At 40.4% G+C, this 22893-nt stretch overlaps 2 protein-coding genes across 7 annotated transcripts in view; both read left to right on the top strand.

Annotated features, from left to right (window-relative positions):
- CASP8AP2 (caspase 8 associated protein 2) overlaps window positions 1-9657 on the top strand; it is a 25340-nt gene extending 15683 nt beyond the window's left edge. For 5 of the 6 annotated variants that reach the window (XM_080614627.1, XM_080614625.1, XM_080614626.1 and 2 more), the window contains 3 exons: window positions 280-3229; window positions 5215-5314; window positions 6649-9657. In XM_080614627.1, coding sequence (XP_080470753.1) covers window positions 280-3229; window positions 5215-5314; window positions 6649-6705 — 3107 coding nt within the window. In that variant the 3' untranslated portion in view covers window positions 6706-9657. Of the gene's footprint in view, window positions 1-279; window positions 3230-5198; window positions 5317-6648 lie in introns of those variants that run through there. The other variant, XM_080614628.1, reaches the window with a different exon arrangement.
- On the top strand, window positions 6741-22893 carry GJA10 (gap junction protein alpha 10; the record flags this gene model as incomplete). The annotated part of the gene is made up of 4 exons (XM_080615910.1): window positions 6741-6808; window positions 8796-8851; window positions 15486-16837; window positions 22790-22893. Exons 3-4 carry the CDS (start codon window positions 15502-15504, stop codon window positions 22891-22893), a joined length of 1440 nt encoding a protein of 479 aa, XP_080472036.1. The 5' UTR covers window positions 6741-6808; window positions 8796-8851; window positions 15486-15501.

Here is a 22893-nt window from a genome sequence, read left to right as displayed (position 1 = left end):
TTTTTCTGTCTTCAATGACTATATTTGTGAGAGAGATCACATGCTTTTTGGTGAAATGTTGAGGCCTTAGTTGCCCTTTGAAGCTCAGAAAAAATATTTAAACCAGCAGTTGCTGAAGCAAACCACACGGACTCGTTACAGCTCAAACTTCCTGTGTTGTCTTTGGCAGTTTCAAACAGTTCTGAATGGTCACTTTACAGAAGAGACAAGGATTTTCTGAAAATATCTGTTTATAATTACATTCTTTGTAGTGATTAGGAAACTCTTTTCTTTTTATAGATTTAATTCCTGAAAGTGCGGTTGTTGTCTGTCCCTCAAAGAATTTGTCAAAGGAGGTAAACAAAGAAAATCAAAAGCCAGTTAGCATGTCTGATGAACACTGTGAGATGGAGTCCCATCTGAGTATCTCTTCAGATGAAATAGAAGAAGGAGAAATCATAAGTAGTGATGAAGAGGAAGAAAAAGCTAAACCAGAAAGAGGCTCTGAAAATACAAAAAAGTCAAGACCAAAAGCTTCTCCTGAGACACGGAATTTGACCAGCAGTCCACAAAATCAAAAGAGCAAAGCAGTGCGTTGCAATGAAGATAATGGAAAATTTGTTTCTGTGAAAGTAAGTACAAAGAAGAACAGAGAGAGGCATAAAAATCAGACTTTCAGATCTTCGAAGGATATGAAGAAAAATAAAACTGTAAGCATTGCTTGTCTTGAAAAAATAGTACATGTTATTGTTGAACCTTCAAATATACAAGAAATCATGCAGATGTTAAGAGCTATACGAAAACAGATGAGGAAAAGTTATATGAAGTTCAAGGTACAGTTCCCAGTTCAGCATTTTCACAGAATTATAGAATCCGGTATCATAAATTTTACATCATTAATAAAATACTTGAACTTTTCTAAGATGTCTACATTAGGTGAGACATTAAAATTGAATATCTGTGATATTGTAGAGTCCAAACTGAAGCAAGTTAAAAAGAATGCAATAGTGGACCGTCTCTTTGAACAGCAAGTATCAGATATGAAAAAACAGTTGTGGAAATTTGTAGATGAACAGCTTGATTACTTATTTGAAAAGATAAGGAGGATTATCATAAAACTATGTGATGTGAGACATGTGGGAAATGAGAGTGAGGAAAGGAAGTTTGAAAGAGTGGGAAAACAAAAACACAAGATCAGTCATAAAAATGATATGCAAAGATCCAGAAAAAAGTCTCTGAAAGTCCAATCTCAAAAGCCTGAAGAATATATCCTTTCAACGGATTATCAACGAACTAAGTGTCACCATGAGAAAAATAAAACAGATATGCCAAAACTTGCCTTTACAAAATGTCTCAACTCCATTGATAACACAAGGAATTCCCAAACCAAAGTGCACCTCTCTAAAGAGAATAATTTGCAAGGTGCTCTCACTCCATTGAAGGGTGTGAAATATGAAAAGGAAGGATTGCAGCTATCCACAGATGCTAACAAGACTGATCTTAGTTACGAGCTTCTCACAGAACAACAAGCATCCAGTCTTACATTTAATCTTGTAAGTGATGCTCAAATGGGTGAAATTTTCAAAAGTTTATTGCAAGGTTCTGATCTGTTGGAAAAAAATGGTGGCAATATTGACAGAAATGAGTGGGAATTCAGGACTCCAGAAAAACAGTTTTTAGATGGTCATAAATGTAGAAGTAATGTTGCTGAACTGGTGCAAGAGATTGCTCCAAAGGAGGCTTGTGTGGAATCTCAACCAGTAGAGGATATTAAGTGGCCTGTTGTTTCACCTGTAAGAGCTCCCTCTTTAACATCTAGACTTCAGATGTCTGTTGATCCTGATGTACTAGATGAAAGCTGTATGTTTGAGGTTCCTACAAATGCAGCTTCATGCAAAGAAGACGAATGTAATTTACAAAAGAATAAGTCATTTGTTTCTTCAATCCTCCTTGAAGATTTGGCTGTTTCCTTAACTATTCCATCACCTTTGAAATCAGATTCTCACCTCAGCTTCCTAAAACCTGAGAATAATTCTAGCTCAACTCCCGAGGGTGTTCTCAGTGCACATTACAGTGAAGATGCACTTCTGGAAGAGGAGGATGCCACTGAACAAGACATTCACTTGGCTTTAGAATCTGATAACTCGAGCAGTAAATCGAGTTGTTCATCATCGTGGACGAGTCGGCCTGTTGCTCCTGGTTTTCAGTGTCGCCCCAGCCTACCAATGCAAGCAGTAATCATGGAGAAATCTAATGATCATTTTATTGTAAAGATCAGACGTGCAGTGCCATCTATCTCGCCAGCATCTGATCGGGTGGTTTCAGTGAAGGAGGTACGGGCATCTTCAACCAAGATTGAAAAACAAGAAGTAAGAAGTGGGGAAAAAGAAAGGGACAGTCAGAATGCCACAGTAGCTGTTGGGCAAGAAAGTGTCAAACCAGATCTGGTTAAGATGGACCAGTTGCCTCATGTCAGCACTGGACAAGAACAAAACCCTGCCTTACCTCAGCTTCTAAAGGAGTCTCATAGCAGTATTGGAAAGGAGGAAACCACTGAGATGCTGGGACCCTGTAGAACATCTTCAAACACAGAGAGCCATGACACTAAAAGCACAAATGAAGGCTCTGAACAATCTCAGGCACTCAAATTGAAAGTATCTGAAAATGTAAATGAAATGAGTGTTAGATCTCAAGGTCCTTTTCCTTATTCCTGTAGTGTAGAGTCATACATAGACTTAACAGATGATATGGTTAGTGAAACTTCATGTTGTGTGGTGGAGTCCACTAGAGGTAACAGGACTCAGGAAACCTCTACTGGAAACTTGGAAATTAGTATTAAAAATGAACTGGAAGAGTGCTCTGATGCAGTTATAGACTTAACAGAAGACCTTTCCAATGAGACTGTAGCAAGTAAATGTAATCTTGAAACACAATCCACTTCAAATACTGAGGTAGGATGCCAGATAAGTAGAGACGATAAAACTAGTAAAAAAAGGAAAAAAGAGGCTGTCAGAGAGAATTCCAACTCAAAAAGGCAACGAAAAGAAACTGAGTCAGCAGGTGAAGGAAGTGATACAAGCGATGTGAAGCCTGAAGAGGTAAATTCAGCACCTAAACAATGTTCCAGTAAGAAGAATGAATTGCAGCAGCACAAAGACTCTTCTCCTTTGGCTTCATCTGCATCATCACCTAGTCTGTATGCCAAAAACATCATTAAAAAGAAAGGAGAAGTAGTGGTTTCCTGGACGAGGTAATTTATGATTCGATCTGTTTGATTGTTTTAGGGTTTGTTGTTTTGTTGGTTTTTTTTTTTTAAACTATGTGATAAACCAAAAAGTGGGAAGAAAAGGATATTTAGCTAATGGCTGAAGTTATTCAGTAGCTCTGCATCTTTCTGTGGATAATGGAGTGTGAGCTGCCTCTTGTCTGTTCAGGGTGGCTTTATGAGATTGTCATCTCTTAGAGTACCACTAAAAGGTGCCAAAGTCTATTTTATCTTTTTTCTGTAACGGTTGTCCAGGGGAAAATAAATTTAAAAGATGAAAAATGATTTTATGTAATCCTGTTAATGGCCTTTGGACAAGAACAATTTTTAGTTGTTTCTCAGGTAGGTTAAATCAGATTTGCCTTAAAGAAGGTGGCTTCCATATGTCATAACTAATTCCATCACTTACCCAAATCTCCCAAAACAGGATTACTTTTTGGTTTTAGTTTTAAAGCTTATATGCTAAGGTAACCAGACCTACTATATTGCACTGTCTGTAGGTTTTGTTCCCCTGCCCATTTTCTTTCCTGTGCAAGAAGACCAGCCAGGTGTGGTAGGGGCTGGAGGTCTTTGATGTTCCTACAAGGCCTGGAAGCATCAGTGACTGGGTAATGGAGAACAGCTTAAGATTTCTCATGCTGAGAGAAGGCATGAGAGCAAACAGTTTTCTCTTTTGGGGCCTATACTGGTTAATCTGCAGAAGTGTACGAGGCAACCATTCAGCCCCCATATTCCAGTTAGTATGGTGTGGGTGACAAATGAAGTGACTGTATGTGTTGGAGATACCTGCAAAGTTATTGTGGTTTATTCTTATCCTCAAGAAACTATAGTTAGGTTTTGCTGCTCTTGCTACAACTTGATACAATCATCACTTTAGAAAGGGGCTTCTAAAATTTTCAGCACAGACCTTCCTAAACTATAGTTTGAACTCATGTTCTGTAGTTTGGAAATACTTAGGATTTTATATATGGTGTGTGGTTTGATTTGTTTGTTTGTGTACATGTATATATGTATCAATATTTTAAAAATGCTTTTTTTGCTATAGAAATGATGACAGAGGAATTTTCCTGGGCTGCCAGATACAAATGTTTCTAGGTAGCATCTTAAAAGAAAATAAATTCCTTCATGGAAAAAACTGTAAAAGCTAATATGATTTGTGATATGCAAGCCAATGAGGTAGGAAAATGGTAATAATCTTCTTCTGAAGAATATGGCTGAGTTTTCTGGCTTAGCCTTTGTCCACCTTTGAACGATGCCTAAAAAAAATAAAAATGTTTATTTAAATAAGTAGTCATTATATTTTTTGTTTGAAATGGAGGAATTTCAATAAAGTTTAATAGCATCTGGCAGGTTTCAACCAAAGATGCATAGTAGCTGCTGTGTAATAACTCTGTCTGTATCCGTCTTACATATACCTAAATTCATTAATGAGACAGACAGCAAACTGGTGACACATTTAAAAACAGAATCCTGGTCCTTTATGCTCATGTGAACATGTGCTCTGAGTATATTTGTTATACTAAGCCTCCTACAGAAGTCAAATACCTCTCTGTTTAATCTTTGAATGTCAGTGGGCCTTCGGTGACAGTGCTGCCTAGCCACGCAAACTGAGGCAAGTCCACTTAGAACTACTGGCCCCTGTTGAGTTTATGTATTCTTTTCAAGTTTAAATGTCTGCTTTAAAAGCTTAAAACTCTTTTTTGATTACTTTGGTTTTGGACTAACCCTACTGTAATAATCCTGCCCTTCCTAAAAGGGGTAGCATAATCTCCACTAACATTTCTTTGTACTAACTCTCTTAATCTGTGCTGGTAGAGGAGAAGATCCTCCATAAGGTCATTGCTGCTGTTTGAACTCAGGTTCTGTAGTTTGGAAATATTTAGAATTTTATATATGCCTTATGTATTTTTTGTCTGTGTGCATGTACACATATACGTGTATTAATATTTAAAAGTGCATTTTTGCTATAGAAATGATGACCGAGAAATTTTACTGGAATGTCAGAGAAAAGGACCATCAAGCAAAACCTTTGTTTCCTTAGCCACTAGGCTGAACAAAAGCCCAAATCAGGTAGGTGCTATCATTTTTATAATTTATAGGCTATGCTGCTACGTTTATGGTTGCAGTTGAACAAAAAACTTCAGAGATCTACTAATTTTGAGTTATTTTTTTCCTCATGCCTTTTGTTAAGGGGTTCTTGAAAAAAGAATCTTAGATTCTTCTACTCATAACTTACTAAAAATATACAATATAGGGGTATTATGGTCCAGGGATTCTTTAGTACCTGTTTGATTGGTGCCTTGAAACTGCTGTGTCCAGTCATAAGCCAGGGACCACAGGATTGTTTCTGTTGTTGAATCAGCACTTAAAGAAAGGCATTTTGGAGATGCCCCAAAGCCTTTGTACATATCTAGTAAATTAGAAAAAGCTTAAAAATAGCACTGTAAAAAAATACCAGGGATTTGCAGAAAGGACATATTTCATTACTACTTTTTCTTTTACTTTGTAATTAAGAAACTTCAGAAGGCACAGATGTCAAGTTGATGTGTTTTCAGAGGTTTGCATATAACTTTGTACTTTTCTTGAATTGCTGTTTTAATCTCTATCCTACAAATCCAAGAAAGGAGAAACACCCATTTGGCTAAGTTAGGAAATCCTGTGTGCTAAGGATTTGGCTTTTAGGATGTTGTTTTCTATGGTTACAGACTCTTCAAGAGGTTTAGAAGCTGTTGGGGTGGCTGGTTGGATAAAGCAGAGTTATCTGTGCATTTATGTCACTCCTCCCAGTTGGCTATTTGACAAATGATAGATATGCTATAGCAATATGTATATAGCAGTAAGAAATACTAGCTTACAATTGAGCTCTCTATGTAAGCTGTAGCTATGTTCATCAAAAAGATGCTTGACTCTCATTTACAGACCACTTTTGTAAAATTCCAGGTGGGCAGACACCTCATGATGAGCTATAAATAGCAACAGTTGTACCAGAGAGTAGAAATAAACAATAAACTGTGCTTTTGGTGGAGTACAAAATAACATTTTGTCCTTATATTTGAATCTGGCTCCCAGTTATACCTGGCAAAATTCAAGTCTAATTGACTTTGAAGCCCTCATTTTTTTGCCTCCTGTGTTGTAAACCAGTTCCTCCTGTGTTAAAACAGTATTTGGCTCTAGCTGTCTGTGATTCATGTGGAGGCTATTTCAGATGTCAAAAGCACAGGAAGACTTCCTACATTTAATTAACCTGTTGCTGGTGCTCCTAAAATTCTCCTGGTAAAATTTATTGGAAGCAAAAACCAAAATAATGGTTGTCTTAAGAACTTCATGCTGTCAGATCAGTTTGTCTTGGCAGTTAGGGAAATCTGGGGCCATAATGATATGTCGCTTTCTTTGTTCTCCATTAGGTTTCAGAAAGATTCAAGCAGTTAATGAAGCTGTTCAAGAAATCCAAGTGCAAGTAAACTTAACACGAAGTTACTTCATGGTTACAGGGTATAGCTGTTACGAGCAACCATGGACTACAACCACTACATTCATGTAATGGGATTAGTGGGAGGTAACCAGGTCAGAATACCAAGTTTGGTAAATCTGATGCACTGTTAATTGTTTGCTTCCCTGTCCATGTTTCCTCTGAAGTACTTTATCAGAATAACACAGAAGGAACTTTACAAAGAAACTGGCTAAAAAATAATGGGCACGTACAAATGGAGCAGTATCATTTCAAGGGGGTGACATCTCCTGTTGGTTAAATATGTACTATAAATAATGACAAGGATGTGCTGTCAAGTGAAAGTGGTGGCTCGTGCTTAACTTGCTGGAAGTACTGCATGTGGTGACTTTGAACTATGATTTTAAAAAGTAAGCGTGCTTTGGAATCCAGTTGGTATTTCTGGAAAATGACTGGTATGTCACATTGAAACAAATTTTAGGAAGTTAGGCCTTTTTCTTTTAAAGACGGCAGAGCAATGATGATAATGATTCCAAAAGCTGGTTGCATAGTAATTGCATTCTGATGTTAAGGAATAGGTGGTTCTTGCTGCTTTCTCAGCAGCTTGTAGTGGGTTACAAGGAGAGAATCTGGCACTGTGCGTAGGGTTTGTCTTCGATTTTAAGCACGTTATCATCTACAACGAACTGTAGTTAAAAACATTTTGCAGTTCTGATGATATTTTAAAATAATTTCGAACAGTTGGGTTTGGGGTTTTATTTCCCATAAAAAAGGTATTTTTCTTTGCAAAAGGCAAATATGTTTTTGTGTTCCAAATTACATCTGGGAATGGTACTTAATTTAGGTCTTCAACATAATAAGCACTCTATTTTTGTTTAAAAAAAGTAAAAATTGACAAGTGATTTTCCTTTTAAACTTAATTTAGAAACAGACCTTTGCAGTTTTATAAAATGTGACTTTATACTTTCTAACCAGGAGAAACACTTTTTTGTAAAAACAAGCAGTTTCAAAATCTTGTCAACTTGGCATGTTTTGACAGCAATTGTATGTTATCTTTGGGAATTGTTTATTACATTAGAAATTCACTATGTTCTATTTTAAAGAACTCTTATAATTGCTTCCAGTTTTACTAGCACATAGTAAAAGTGTGTATGTATGCATATGTATACACACACTTCTCATTTGCTGCTTTATCCTATATTTCTAAAAAAACTTGGGGTTTTTTTATTTTTTAATTCTCTCTAAGAAACATTCCTGGACATTGCACAGGTTTTGCTGTTCTGAATCTGTTGATGTTTGAGGTTTTATTCTTTATTGAGGATCAAAATTGCTGTCATCTTTAGTCAGTCAGAACATCTGCTGAGTTATTTAGATTTCATTTAAGAGCCCCCTACCAAAGTGCGTTGGCTTTCAACTTGAATTAAATTAGCTTTTTGACAGAATCCAGTGACCGCGGCTTCAGTTTCAACATAATGGTTTTTTGCTCCCTCCCCAACTAAGGACAGAGTTCTCATTCTAATAAAACATCAGATAACTGGTTGGTGATATTGCCACCGACACCTTTGGAGTATTGTAAATGGGACCTATGGAATGGATTGTCATGCTGCCAAACAGTGCATCATCCTCATTTTAGGCAGTGCTCTGGAAACTGTTACAAGGAATGACTTGAGTAGGCGATGATGTCAGTTCTGGCAGCCTTCCATCTTATGTACTTGCTTCTAAAACATTTGCTTTTGATAATCAAGTATCATCTTCCATGCTACACCAGAAGCGCCTAGTGATTTCAGTGGGTGATTGGTATCCCCTATCCATGCTTGTTCTTAACATTGATGACAGTTGTTTACTTATTGGAGAATTAAACCTAACCGAAGCTGTTCTCACAACTGCCAGTTGGCAGAGTAGCTTTCATGTTTGTGGAAAACCGGACTCTACTGAGTATTTTAACCACATCCTTAGAGATCGAAGTGTGCACAGTACTGAAGGCACTGGGGGAAGTAGCTTCTCTCTATTCAAGCGCTTCCTCTCTGTCTCAAAAAAGCAGGCAGTATTTTATTACAAAGTTGTTTATTCCTTGTCTGTTTATTTACTTTCTTATCTGTACAGGTGATGGGGGAGGCCTGGGTTTGACTGGTTTGGTTCTGACTTGGATTCCTTTTTTTGTAAGTTATGAAAATTTTTTAATGTTCTGTCTGTTGTAATTATGTGTACAGGTTCCTAATGTAAAATATCTGATGGGTGTATATATATATATAAATATATGTATAAAAATAGAGCTTTGTTTAGCCAAAGATGATTTTTTTAACTATATAAAACTCCAGGTTTATTTTGTATAAACTACATAGTTTGCTTACTGTAAGAGTGATGCAAAGAATAAAACTGTAAAATTTACACACCTATACCCTTGTTGAACAAAGGTTGGCTTGGACTGGTTTTGTACTGTTGTTTGTAATTTATTTCTTCAAGAAGAATTTTGATACATATATGCAAAATGTATTGTATGTAAATCTACAGGCTTACTTGTGAAACCTCAGGTAAATGAAAACATCTTATAGAACGGTTGGCTAATGCCTTGACAACTACAAATGCTGTGAAGTAGCATTAAAATGGACTTCGGTTAGTTTGTATAAATGAGTAGCTCTGTTGATATTCCAGCCAATAAACATGGAAGTAAATCAGCTGCTGCTCTGATGCTATTACTGCTCCGAACACATACTGCTTGCTTCTTAGTGGACATGACTGGATCAGAAATCAGGCAATTTAACAAATTGCATAAAACCTTTGAACTACTTAGGAATTAGATCATACAACTTTCCTCTTTTTTTATAGAATCATTGGGTTAGTGTTGAGTGCAGTATTACAAAGGAGAAAGACCTTTTGTATCTAAAGCTTTTCATTGGAAGAGTGTAGCTGGCAGCCCTTTGAGAGGCTTACTCCAATTTCCTACTGAAGAATAGGTCTGCTTCTATCCACCACACATATTCCTACAGGATTCAGATTAAAAGCTGTTAGTGGACATGAGTATTGGAAAACTTTCTAGAGTGGGAATTCAAGGAGCAGGGTTTATGGAGATGTGCATGATAGTGAAATTGTAAAGCATTGGGTATTGATTTTTGAGGGATTCTCTCAGAGACATAGCCTGTTGCCAGCTGTCTACATAAAATAGTTGACTGGACTAAAGGCATTTCTCTTCAGTGGCAATGCAGCAACCCATAGCTATTTCCATTAAGTCTTTCCTCTAATTGTCTTCACTCTAAAACCAGCTGCAGAATAGTCTCTAGCAATTTGTCTTCATGCAGGGAGGCAGCAGTAATAAAGCATGCCATGAACAGATTTCAGGACTTCTTGGAAGAATCAGTCAAGAGGCATTGCAGGAGCAAAATTGGCTTTGATGGGAAAGATGGATAAAATTTTGGTGATGGCTCATGCATACATCGTCTCCCATCAGAGTTTGACAGTACAATGCTGTACCACCAAAAACAACCCCATCTCAGTCTTTAGGAAGAAGAGCCTGAAGTGGAAGTCAGTTACAACCTTATGGGGTGGAAGAAAAGGGCCAAAAGATCTGGATCAGAAAATAAAAAAAAGAAAAAACATATTTGGGGTTTCCATAAAATTTAAGCCTAGGCAGGGCTAGGCAGCAGAAGCTGTCATTATCAGAACCTCAGCTCCAGTGGCCCCGATTTCTCACAAAAACCGATTTTGGTATCTCGCCTTTTTTAAACCTTGTTTCTCAGAGATACCAATTCTGAAGGGACTTGAGGTGGCTCTTTAACCCAGCTGAAAAAAAGGTAACTGTGCCAAAAGTCTGTGTTTCTATCTGAAGACTTGAGTCTCAGTTCCTGTGGCCTCCTTTTCAAAGACTCAGTGTAACACATCCTAAATTAACTCACCAGGCAACAGAGTATGAAATCGGACATGACCGATCGATCCTTGGGCATTGATTCAAAGCAAAACTAATGGAATGTAAAGAAAATGTAAGAATCTATCGTGCTGTAAAGGCTGCCTATTTAGCCAGTTTGTAAAATAAAATGTCATTTGAGAGCTGGGTGGAGGTGTAATATTTGAAGAACCAACTAAAACAAGGCATGGGGACATTGCAAACTACTGCTGAACAGCTTGAGCCTTGAGGGAATGGCTTTGTTAGATGCCACTGACTAAAATAATTGCATGATAATTTTGGCTAGAGGCACCATCCTATCATCTGATGATTTTCAAACCGTGCATGGGTAGTTTAGGCTGAGTTATCCAGCTACAAAGATCCGAGAAGTCTGCTCAGCATACCACGTCTATGTTTTGGCTCTTGGGGAAAAAACGCATGTCCTAGGAACATTCCACTGTCGGAGGAAGGTCTCTGAGCTACAGTAATCTGCAGCACTGAGTGCTGCTTCTGCAATGCTCTAAGACAGATTAACCAAGGGCTTTCTCGTAAGGTAAGTGGCAGAAAAATAATTCTTCCCAGGACAGTATGAAGCAGGCTGGTGCCTGTCAGACTTGAAGCAATGCAAATTAAATCCAGGATTATTTGCATTTTAGCATTTACCTTTCTGTGACCAGAAATTTAAGTTTTAACTCTGTTTTTTCAAACCTGGCATAAATTCAGGATAGAAGTAATTTGAACAGTGGCAAATAATCAAATTAACTTTAAAATAAAGAAGTAACAAAAACAAGAAATAAAGAAACTTCTTCCAAGAGAAACAGTAGATTTTCACCTGGTTCTGATTGCCTCCATGCATTTTTACTGTTTGAAATAACTATATAAAAATAGTTGGACAGACACAGAGCTAGTCAGTATAATGAGAAATGTCTTGAGTATGTACTATCTACACTAAAAATGGTATATTTTTAGTATACTAGAATTTGTAGTCTACTAGTAGACAGGAAATAATGATGTAATTGATATTTGAGATTACTTTCTTACAGTAAACAGCAATTACTCTGTCACATAGAATTCAAATAAGACCAGGGAAGGGGAAGATGGAAAAATTGGCTACATAGCACATTGCTATGACAAGGTTGTAAACAAGTTTCGGCTGATTTCTGAGAAACTCTGGCTCTTTTGGCTCTAGGCTGGCTATTTCAGTTTAGACACAACATTCACCATGTCAATATTTATACTGTGGTTCTACCAGTGTGGATTTGAGGGAAAGTGTCTTAGAGAGTGAATCAAACCACTCTAACCATTACTTTTCCCTGTCAGCTGTTACAAAGGAAAACGGAGGATAGAATTGCTTAAATACTAGTAGAAGCAGCTTAAAAAACAAAGCACCTGTAGAGCCAGAGTGATATGTTTATCCTCCTCTTCTTGTCCTCTCATTACCCCAGATGGTCATAAGCATTTTCTGTAACAGAATGGGAAGTGATAATTCCTACTACTAGAGGAACAATAGCATTTCATCTCTGGGATTAAAGCATGGCTCCTTTTCCATTTTTTCCTGCATTTACATTTTTCCATTTCACTTGGGTTTGTTTTTGATTTGTTTTGTTTTTATTGGTGTCCTGGTTCAGCAGTAGCAGTCATTTTTTCTACTTCTTAGTAGCTGGTGCAGTGCTGTGTTTTTGACTTTCGGCCTGGGGATAATACTGATAAAACCGATGTTTTCAGTTGCTGGTCAGAATATTTACTCTGACCAAGGACTTTGTGAGTCTCATGCTCTGCCAGGGAGGAGGGGAAGCCAGGAGGAAGCGGAGACAGGACACCCGACCCAAACTAGCCAAAGAGGTATTCCATACCACAGCACGTCATGCCCAGGATGTAGAACTGAGAGTTCCCGGAAGGTCTAGATCACTGCTGGGTGAGGGCGAGGTACCGGTGGGTGAGGTGTTGTATTCTCTTCCCTTGTTATTTCTCTTATCATTATTGGTGGTAGCAGTAGTGATTTGTCTTGTACCTTAGTTATTAAACTGTTCTTATCTCAACCCGTGGGAGTTGCATTCTTTTGATTCTCCTCCCCGTCCCTCCAGAAGCGGGGGGAAGAAAGGGTAGGGGGGGGAAAGTAGACTGTGTGGTTCTGATTTACGGCCTGGGCTTAAACCACGACAGTTGGAGTCTATCAATTTCAGCGAGGGACCAGCCATTTGCAAAGCAGCCAATATGGCCAAAGCTCCTTGGTTAACTGATGTGTTGCCATCAAAAGTGGCACAAAGCAATCAGTGTCACCCATGTACTTGGCGTCTTGAGTACTCTGGCTTTGGGAGTTTGCTGTTTGGCAACCTCTACGTCTTGCTTTACTGAAGGTGAACTATTCTGTCAGCACTTCCAAGCTTGGAAAATCACGTTCAGCATTGTTAGCGTGAGATGTAATGTTTTCCAGCAAACATTTCAGCATATGAACATCTTTGCACTCATCCAAACCTATGACATTGGAACAATTTGATTTCTGCTCTCAATAAAATTCATAGTAGGTCAGAAGAAAGTTCTCACACTGATCTTTAAAAATTAGGAAAATTGACTACCATAGTTGCAGCTGACTTCTTTTTTTCATGTATCTTATTTCAATGGTACACAGGGGAGGAAAGGAGTGAGAAAAAAAGATGCTCCAGGTGCATCAGAGCACCTAGGGAATTGCTTCGCTAGCTAGGTTTCCTTAGCCAGTTCCCTGTGTCAAAAGGGAAGTTCATTGTGAAAATTCAAATCCCAGATACGTAATAAGAGAGTCTGTAGGATGCCTGTGCAGAGAATAACTGCACTGTTGATTACAACTCACAATCTACTCTCAGTGTGGTTAAACACATCCCGCAGGCAAAATTGTATCACATGGGATGATATCATAAACCTTAATCAAGCTATATTGATATATGATATGGTGATATCACCCAGCTGTACTGGCAATTAAAACTGTGCAAAATTTTGGGTGCTGCAGCCAGCCACTCTCAACAAAACCTTAGAAAGTGCTTTTCACTAATGGCTTAGTGGAATTTGGGAAGTTTTGAAAGTACAGTAGCAGAAAAAAAATCAAGTGCAAACCCTAATACACCCTGGTCCTGGTAGACAGCAGGATGACCATGAGCCAGCACTGTGCCTTTGTGGCCAGGAAGGCCAATGGCATCCTGGGGTGTATTAGAAGGGGGGTGGTCAGTAGGTGAAGACAGGTTCTCCTTCCCCTCCAGTCTGCCCTGATGTGACCACATCTGGAATATTGTGTCCAGTTCTGGTCCCCTCAGTTCAAGAAGGACAGGAACCTGCTGGAGAGAGTCCAGCGCAGGGCAACTAAGATGATTAAGGGAGTGGAGCATCTCCCTTATGAGGAAAGGCTGAGGGAGCTGGGTCTCTATAGTTTGGAAAAGAGGAGACTGAAGGGTGACCTCCGTAACGTTTATAAATATATAAAGGGGGAGTGTCACGAGGATGGAGCCAGGCTCTTCTCGGTGACAACCAATGGTAAGACAAGGGGTAGTGGGCTCAAACTGGAACACAAGAGGTTCCACTTAAACTTGAGAAGAAACTTCTTCTCAGTGAGGGTGACAGAACACTGGAACAGGCTGCCCAGGGAGGTTGTGGAGTCTCCTTCTCTGGAGACATTCAAAACCCACCTGGACGCCTTCCTGTGTAACCTTATCTAGGTGTTCCTGCTCCGGCAGAGGGGATTGGACTAGATGATCTTTTGAGGTCCCTTCCAATTCCTAATATTCTGTGATTCTGTGATTCTAAGGTAGATATGATCCCAGTTGCTTCAATATTTTATTACCATGTTAGCAGAAAATATTCTAGGGACACAATACTGAATGTGCAGTGTATTCATAAATAGACAAATACCTCACATTTCAATCCCCTACATTACCTGAAACTCCCATATAGTTTCCAGAGAAGCAACTTGGAAATCAAGTGTCTGGCAACAGCATCTGGCAGCAGAAGGTAGATCAATTTGCTGATGAATCAAAATGATTCTGGGAAAGTGGTAGTTAAAAAGATCATCCAACAGCCACAGCTAAAAAAGTCCACATCACTCCATTGTGTAATCCCTGATTTATTTATCTCATATGTTAAAATTTATAATCAAGACAAAGTCTTGGTGATTCAATAAGACTTTAAATGCATAAAATTAAAGCCATTAATCCTAGAAGCACTCTTACTTTATTAATATTGTGCTAGAACTGAGACTATACATGTACAGCTATGTGTAAATTAACTATCTATTTGTAGTTTTAGGAATCCAAGCAAGAAACCTGTGGTTTGTTACCCTGGTAGAGGGGAAAATATTGGATGGATGGCACTAATAATACTACTGCCTTGGGGTACAGAATGAAACAGTTTTCTCTCACAGTTATAGGTTACTTCTCAAAACTTTTTCAAACAATTTATCGAAGCCATGAGCATTATACATAATGGCAAAACTAAGGCAAAGCCATAGTGGAATGGTGTGGGTGTAGAATTAAATTGCAGCTGGTAAAGGGTTTGCAAAGTGAGAAAAATTGTCTTCTTTCCTAGTGGGAAGAAAATAGTGTAAAACTGTAGGCAGATACAAAGTACTGTGGTTTACAGCTGAAATCAATCGCTTTCATGCTTAGAATAATCTCATGTTTGCATTTTTCATGGGTAATCGTGAAGTCTGCCTTCAGTTAAAGACCTGGTAAGTAGAAAATAATGAAGAACTTCTAAGAGCTCTCCTGCTATGAGAAGAATATATATGAAAGGTGATTATTTATACAAAACAAAAAAACCCTAAACAAAACAAATAAAAACCAAACCCAACCTCCCCCCCAACCCCCCAAAAAACCAAAACCAACCACTAAAAAGGGACATTTCATGGGAAATCCACTATTGCATTAAAGTAACATATATTTTTTTGCATTCAGAGATGAACTTGTGACCATGGGCGACTGGAACCTGTTGGGCAGCATCCTTGAAGAAGTGCACATCCACTCTACCATAGTTGGCAAAATCTGGCTCACAATCCTGTTCATATTCCGGATGCTGGTGCTGGGTGTGGCTGCTGAAGATGTCTGGGATGATGAGCAGTCTGAGTTCATCTGCAACACAGAGCAACCTGGCTGCAACAATATCTGTTATGACCAGGCCTTCCCCATCTCTTTGATCAGATACTGGGTACTGCAGATCATATTTGTCTCTTCTCCATCACTTGTTTACATGGGCCATGCACTCTACAGGTTAAGGGCTCTCGAGAAAGAGCGACAGAAGAAGAAAGCTCACCTGCGGGCTCAGCTAGAAGACCTGGAGACCATGCCCGAGGAGCACAGGAGAGTGGAGAGAGAACTGCGTAAGCTGGAGGAACAGAAGAAAGTGAATAAGGCACCCCTGAGAGGGTCCCTGCTGCGCACCTATGTCCTACATATCCTGACCCGATCTGTGGTTGAAGTGGGCTTTATGATAGGTCAGTATCTTTTATATGGGTTTCACATGCCCCCCCTTTACAAATGCACTCGGTCCCCTTGCCCTAACACAGTGGATTGTTTTGTGTCCCGACCAACAGAGAAGACCATCTTCATGGTCTTCATGAACAGCATTGCTGCTGTTTCCTTGTTCCTCAACCTCCTAGAAATCGCCCATCTGGGCCTCAAGAAGATCAAGAAGAGCCTCTACTGGCGTCCGCCGCGACTGGAGGAGGAGGCCAGCCTCTACAACTCCAAGAAGAGCTCCGTGGTGCCGCCAGCCTGTCCGGCCAGCGAAGCCTCTCCGCCGCGGCCCGCCACAGCCCCGCCGCCCCCCAGCGCTCCCGCTACTGCCGCTCTCGCGGGGCAGCAGGATGTTCAGCCCGGCCGCCAGCACCGCGGAGAGCTCCGCGGCGCCCCGCCGACCCGCCGCCGGCACAGCGCGGGGCAGCACCACGGACAGCAGCCACCGCCCTCCTCCAGCAGCGACGAGGCGTCGCGGGCACCCAGCGCGGCGGCTGTAGCCCGCCGGGCGCCCCGCAGGCACAGCCGGGGCAGCGGCTGCCGCGACCGCGATGAGGAGCGCGGAGAATCCCCGGACAGCGGGCACTGCCCGGGCACCCGCAACTCCAGCTTCCTCTCCCGCGTCCTCACAGGGAGCCGGGCAGGCAGCGACAGCGAGAGCGCCGCCTCCTGTGGAGACCCCAGCCCCGGCTCCGGCTCGGGTTCCAGCTCGGAGGGGAAGCGCCGGGAGGAGGACAGCCCGACCAGCAGCCCGCCGCCGGCCACCGCCATGGGCCGCCGTGTATCGATGGCAAGTAGCGCCCCGCGGCCGAAGGGGAAGCCCACGGGATGGGGCGGCGGCGGATCCTGGGCCGGGGCGAGCGCTCCTGGCTCCCTGTCCGGGCCCCGAGGAGGAGGGGGAGAGCCAGGGGGCAGGGAGGCTTGGGCAGCACTTCCGACCCTAACACCACCCTAACACCACGCATCCTCTTGGTCAACCCAAGGTCCCGCGTGTTCTGTCCCCTTCTTTGGTGAGAGCAAAAACATCACTAAGAAGTGATTGAGTCCTGAGAATCATTAAGTCACCGAATCTGAGCTTCTTTATACTCACTACATCATCCCAATCAAATTCTGAGGACAGTCTCAGGGGAAACTTGTCCAGCTCCACTGACACTGAGAGAAAGAGGATCCTTGAGTACAGTGAGTGGTTAGAAGCAGAAGGCGCTCTTACGCATTGCTTATCAAAAAACTGTTCATTGGTTCCAGTTTTCACGGAGTTACAGTTTACACAGTATATAGTCAGCATAAGTCATGTTAAATTGTCGCTTCAGATGCAATTTAATCACTTTTTATGCCAGTGTCTCTAATACAGGGAGAGGGCTTAGAGTCCAATCTGTCTGATCTGCTGGGTTTTGATACTCAGCTGAGAAGGCTCTTTAAAAAGGTGAAATGTAAAAAGTTATTCAAGTAAGACAGAATTCCAGTAGCACCCTACCGAGAGCTCGCAGAAGTTGCCTGGCAGCTTTTACTCTTTAATGACAACGATGGTATCTTCCAGGGGAGATCTTGCAGAGAGATATAAGCTGTTCGCAAAGCAGTGTCATTACTCTTGAAACTAACACTCTTCTGGCATGCTGCCTTTGCGGATCATGATGTATGGGACTGCTGCTAGCATTTTAAAATTACTCAAGTGGGTATGCTCCCTGTTGCTACCTGCTTACAGCACATGATATTTTAAAGTAAAGGTGCTTCTATATACAACAAGGTCAAAATTTTGGCAAATTCACTTTACTGATAGCATTGCTATGACGCTTCATGAATAACAATTTCAATACACAAATATGCTGGTGCATCACAACAATATTGATTCTGGGCATTGAAACATTTATATCCTTCCAGTCTTTACTTCTTAAATTCCACATTATATTTTGGTTGTAAAAAGCACTCAGCATTGGTTTGATCTGTTTTAATTTGACTTCCAGGAGACAATCATCATGTGTTCAGATAAAAGAAAATATGTATGATTAGATCTATCTGCACGACAGGAGCATTCAAAAATTAGTGATTCTATAAAAAAAAAAAAAAAGTACTTAAAAGGACTTGTATTTAAAAGGTTTCAACTGAAGCATATAAAAATTGTTATCTACTGCCATGCCTGATCAATACTGACTTGCAACATTAATGCAGAGAAAGGACAGATTCTTTTTCACATAATAATGAATCCACATGCACAAACATTTTCTGAACAGCCAAAATATCTGTTCTAACCTGGGTCTCACTAGTCTAACCTGCATAGCCAAATGGAGAAAAATCGCAGTGGAATTGATACTGTTCTTCAATTTTCTTTGATAACTTTCCCAAACTATCATCTTTAGTTCCTTGCTGGTTTGAATGTTTTCTTTTTCCCTTCTTCCATATCGTTCTGCCAGAACTTGTCTGTAGCATTCCTTGCATTAGCTCAATGAGAGAAGAGCATCAATTCAACATTAAAAATATCACTTTCTATACCTCAACAACCATTCTAGCAACCTTCAAGCAAACACATACCCACACACTGCGCTAAGATAGCAGTACAACTGCAACTGCCTACAGCCATCGTAGCCTTCCTAGCTGAAAGAAAATCTTAAAGCTACACAAAATCAATCCATCTGATACTGCAAGAATATGAATACAGGTCAACCACATCCTGTGAATCATGGCACTGAAAGCACTGAACAGATTTAATAGTACAGCTATGGATGCTTGACTGTCAGACGTCGATGAGATCTTTTTGAGCAATATTACCAATTGCATTTCCACACCAAACACGAGTCTTTAACAGATAAAGAATAATTTTTAGGGACAACTACATGTTCTAAAAGTTACCTCTCATAACAAATTGCAACCTCTTCATCAGACCGTGAAGACTAGGTTGTGGATAGTAGTTGACCAGGTTATGATCAAGGGATTTTTTTCTAATGAAGTACCAAACTGCATCCCTCAGAGAGAACAGGACCTTCTTAGGACTTCCTCTTTGGAGGAAAGGTTACTTTGGACCCTTAAGAGAGAATGCATTCAGTCCTCACTGTAAACCCTCATGAAACAGCTCAATAGGATATTGAATACAAAATGCATGTTTGGCATGAGGATATTTCAACTTTTCAGACTTCAGAGCAGCTGTATATATAACAGAAGAAATGCCCTTTCCATTGGTAGGATTTGTACAGACCAATCATGTTGGCAAACAATACAAACTAACAAACAAAGCTATTTAAAACTTCCTTATCTGGAAGTGGTGGAGGTGAAGAGCCATTTCTTCATTTCATGTTCAGCCGTGGCATAAAACCTTAAAAAATTGTTTGCGCTCTGACAGTTCAGTTTTACACCCAAGCCACTCACTCTTCATACTCTGTTCAGTTTCTTGGTCACTGCATTGTCCAAAGTTACCCGTTATTCCGATTGAGAAGGCAAAATGAAAGAGACAGAAATCTTGAAAAGTTCTTAGGCTAAAGGCTTCTCAAGAAACTCTGATCCATTGGAACAAAAACATCTTTTCCTCGAGCCATTGCTGGTCAAACTTTACATCTATTGGGTTCTGAGGACAGGCCACCAAAATTGGACCTTCACTGCATCAGGGAAAGTACATGGCAAAGCACAGGAGAGAATCACTGCATGGCATGAGCATAATTTCCAGCTCATTTCTATCCACCTAAACACAATGACAAGAGTATTGCTGACAGTACTGGTGAGCTTATCTCAACTTGATGGAGACCTGGGATAAATAATGTTACAAAACTCTACACTAACAGGGGAATTCAGTGTCTGTGTACAGCTGAAAACAGGCTACCTGTAAGGCTCCAAAACCTTGGTACTGAGGAATGCAGTCAGCATGCTTTGAAGTGATAACAATCTGCTCACTGATAACTGTCTTTAGACTAATCATTTCCAAGGCTCATTTAGAGTATACGTCTTAGAGAATATATGGTATCTTATCTTCTAAGAGGTACTGCGGGTACACGCATAGTTCTGCCCTAAGTTTTGCATATCTCTCCATATTTCTGCTTGTATTTAAGTGGGGATACAGCTATGGAGCAAAAGGGCACCTTTTGCATGGTCCTAGGCTGCCAGCCTCCCTTAGGCGAGCAGGCCTTAAATGGCTGCTTTTCACACATGCATCAGTGAAAAGAGCTGCTCTGAATTTAGTATAACTAGAATCACAAATGACAACTGGGAGTTGGATTCTCAAAGGTCTGTAGGAATTATGCTGCTGTCAATAGGTTTCTGCACATAAATGACATAATGAGAAAAAAACTTCACAATTTGCACCAGTCAGGCGCTTGACTGGTGCATAATACATTTCAAAGTCTGATAATATTAATAGGCAGTCAAAGGTCAGTATATAACTAGTACAGATATAATCTGTGCTCTCTTCAAAATAGGCAGGGCCAGGAATTACAGCCTGCAATAGGCATCTAGATCTCAGAGCATTGCACTAAGGGGATTGTCTCATTGAATTATGTGTGCAAGATGGTGTGAAGCCATTGGGACCATCAAATAACTCTTCTTCTCTCTGGGGAGATGAAAATAAGAGATCTGAGCACTCCAACTTAACTATTGGAGAGCGAAGTCACCCTTTGCCAGAATGAAGCAGTCTTCCTTGCCTGCCATTTTCTGCAAATCAAAGGAACGACTGCAGAACACCAGAACGCTCAGCTGAGCATGGCCACAGCTTGGCATTGCATTTTCAGGGTGTTACCATGTCATCACAATTTGGGAGCTCAATGCAAACATTCCTACAAAAGCAGGAGGCTGTGTAGTTTTTCACTGCCAGCTGCGTTTGGACTCTTTTGTTAGCTGTGTCTCTCCCTGCCTTTCTAAAGCAGAGGACTCCAGTTGCATGCTACCTGAGCATGTCCAGCATCAGTCCTTTTTGTTTAGTTTTCTAAATAATCCTAAAGTGTGCTCTAGACCCTGTGAGATCTAACTTGGTTAACTGGGATTGGGAATATTTACAGTAGATTGATAACTCCTCTTATTAAGGCACCGTCTTTCAGATGACTTGGAACCAGGTTATCACATTTGCACCCCAAGCCTAAACCTGCATTGAGAGAACTACTGTGCCAGTCCTCTTGCTAGAGCACCAAGGACATACCAAGAAGATGGGGAGATATAACATTATCTTCATTGAGCCAAGATGATTTCCTGGAATCACGAAACAAAATCGGAAGTCATTAGAAGATTAATAATATTCTTAGCAATATTTTAGCTGAACCCCTCTCCTGGGAAACCAAAATGACTGGATCAAGATTTTCAAAAAGAATTAGTGCATTTTAGGCACTCCAGATTTTTTTAAATTGCATTTCTTTTTTTTTCAAGGAGTGCTGAGTTTTCCTCAGCATTCCTCAATGCATTTCCTCAATGCATTCCTTATTCTTTAGCCCTGTGCTTTCAGTGTAATTTCTTTAAAGCTGTATTTTCTGCCTACAAAGTAATCAATGTGTCTTTAAAAGCAAAGCCCCCTCTTCATGGTGAATGAGTGGGATAAAGCTGATAATGAAGCAGCTAGTGAAGCTGATACCCTCAGCTCACAGAGTCGGACTGAGATGGGGCTGCTGATTTTATTCATTTGCAGAAAAGAAAGTCTCTGGGGCTGAAATCCTGGCTCTGCCAAAGTTGGGGAAATACTAAGATCCACTGGGTCCGGTTTCCCTCACTGCATTGCTCTTTTATTCCTCTGTGGTGTTCAGCTCTTTTTCTACTTCTCAATTCTCCATCCAGCTTGGAGCCTTTTACCCAGTGGGAAAATACTCCACAGTGAGCAGGATATAAAAAAGAGAGCTGCTATGTCAGCCTGAATGCTTGCAGTCTTCTGCAGAACAAGGCATGTTTACTCACCCTTTCAGCAACACTTGAGGAATAATTACCCACTCATTTAACTAGCTGCTCACCCGCTTTCGCTCCTGGGGCTGGGAACAGTTTGATAAGAGTGAATGTACATTGAAATAACAAGCCTGATAACTGTGGAGGAGTTATTTAAACAGCTGAGCTTCACCTATAGGAAAATCTACAGGAGGGGTAAGGGAGTGGTAAGAGCCTGTGTTTCCCTAGGATGTTTGAGAATCTTTGAGGGTATTCACGTTTACACCTGATGGTAACTACTGCTGGTTTTGTACAGTTTTATTCTGGAAACACCTCCTTATACATATATATATACATATACATATATATGTGTATATTCCACAATAGTTGTATTTATTCTGCCCTGGAGCATTTGGGAGAAGCTCATGGTGATGACAGTGAGTGTATGAATTATCCTGCAAAAGCTAGATGGTGACCCCAAAGGTAGGCATTTGCCAGTTGCACAAACAGAGGAACTTTGGGGGTCAGCGGCAGTTGACAGCTAATGAGCCCTCTGAGGATTTGTGCAGCAACAAATGCATAAGCTGGACTTTAGAAAGCTGAACTCGCTTAATTGAATCCATCTTTGTATGGTTTTAAAGCAATCAAAAATATACAAAACCCCTTAAATTGTAAAGCAAGGGCTCTAGGACGTGTCCACTCTTTTCAAGCAAGTTACTGCAGGGAGTTATGTGTTTATGTTGGCTCCCTTCTGCCCACCCTCTCCTTAGCACTGAACAAAGCCTGACAAGGTAAGTATGTTGTCAGCTAAACACCAGATTCACACCTTCCCAACTATGTGTGTGTTGGGGATAATTACAATGGTAACATTTCTTTTTCTCCTCTAAGCCAACTCAGCTTCATGCTTTCTTTCTCTTGTTATCTTTCAGAGCATGCTCCTAGAACTATCATCTATCATGAAAAAGTAATGACATTCGAAGGAGAAGAAATAAACAAAGGGATTGAGCACAAACTGCCTTCAGCAGAGAGATAA

This window comes from Psittacula echo, assembly GCF_963264785.1.
Source record: "Psittacula echo genome assembly, chromosome: 4".
Taxonomy (NCBI): Eukaryota; Metazoa; Chordata; class Aves; order Psittaciformes; family Psittacidae; genus Psittacula; species Psittacula echo.
The sequence above is the reverse complement of the archived record's forward strand: the minus strand, read 5'-3'. Positions and strand labels throughout refer to the sequence as shown.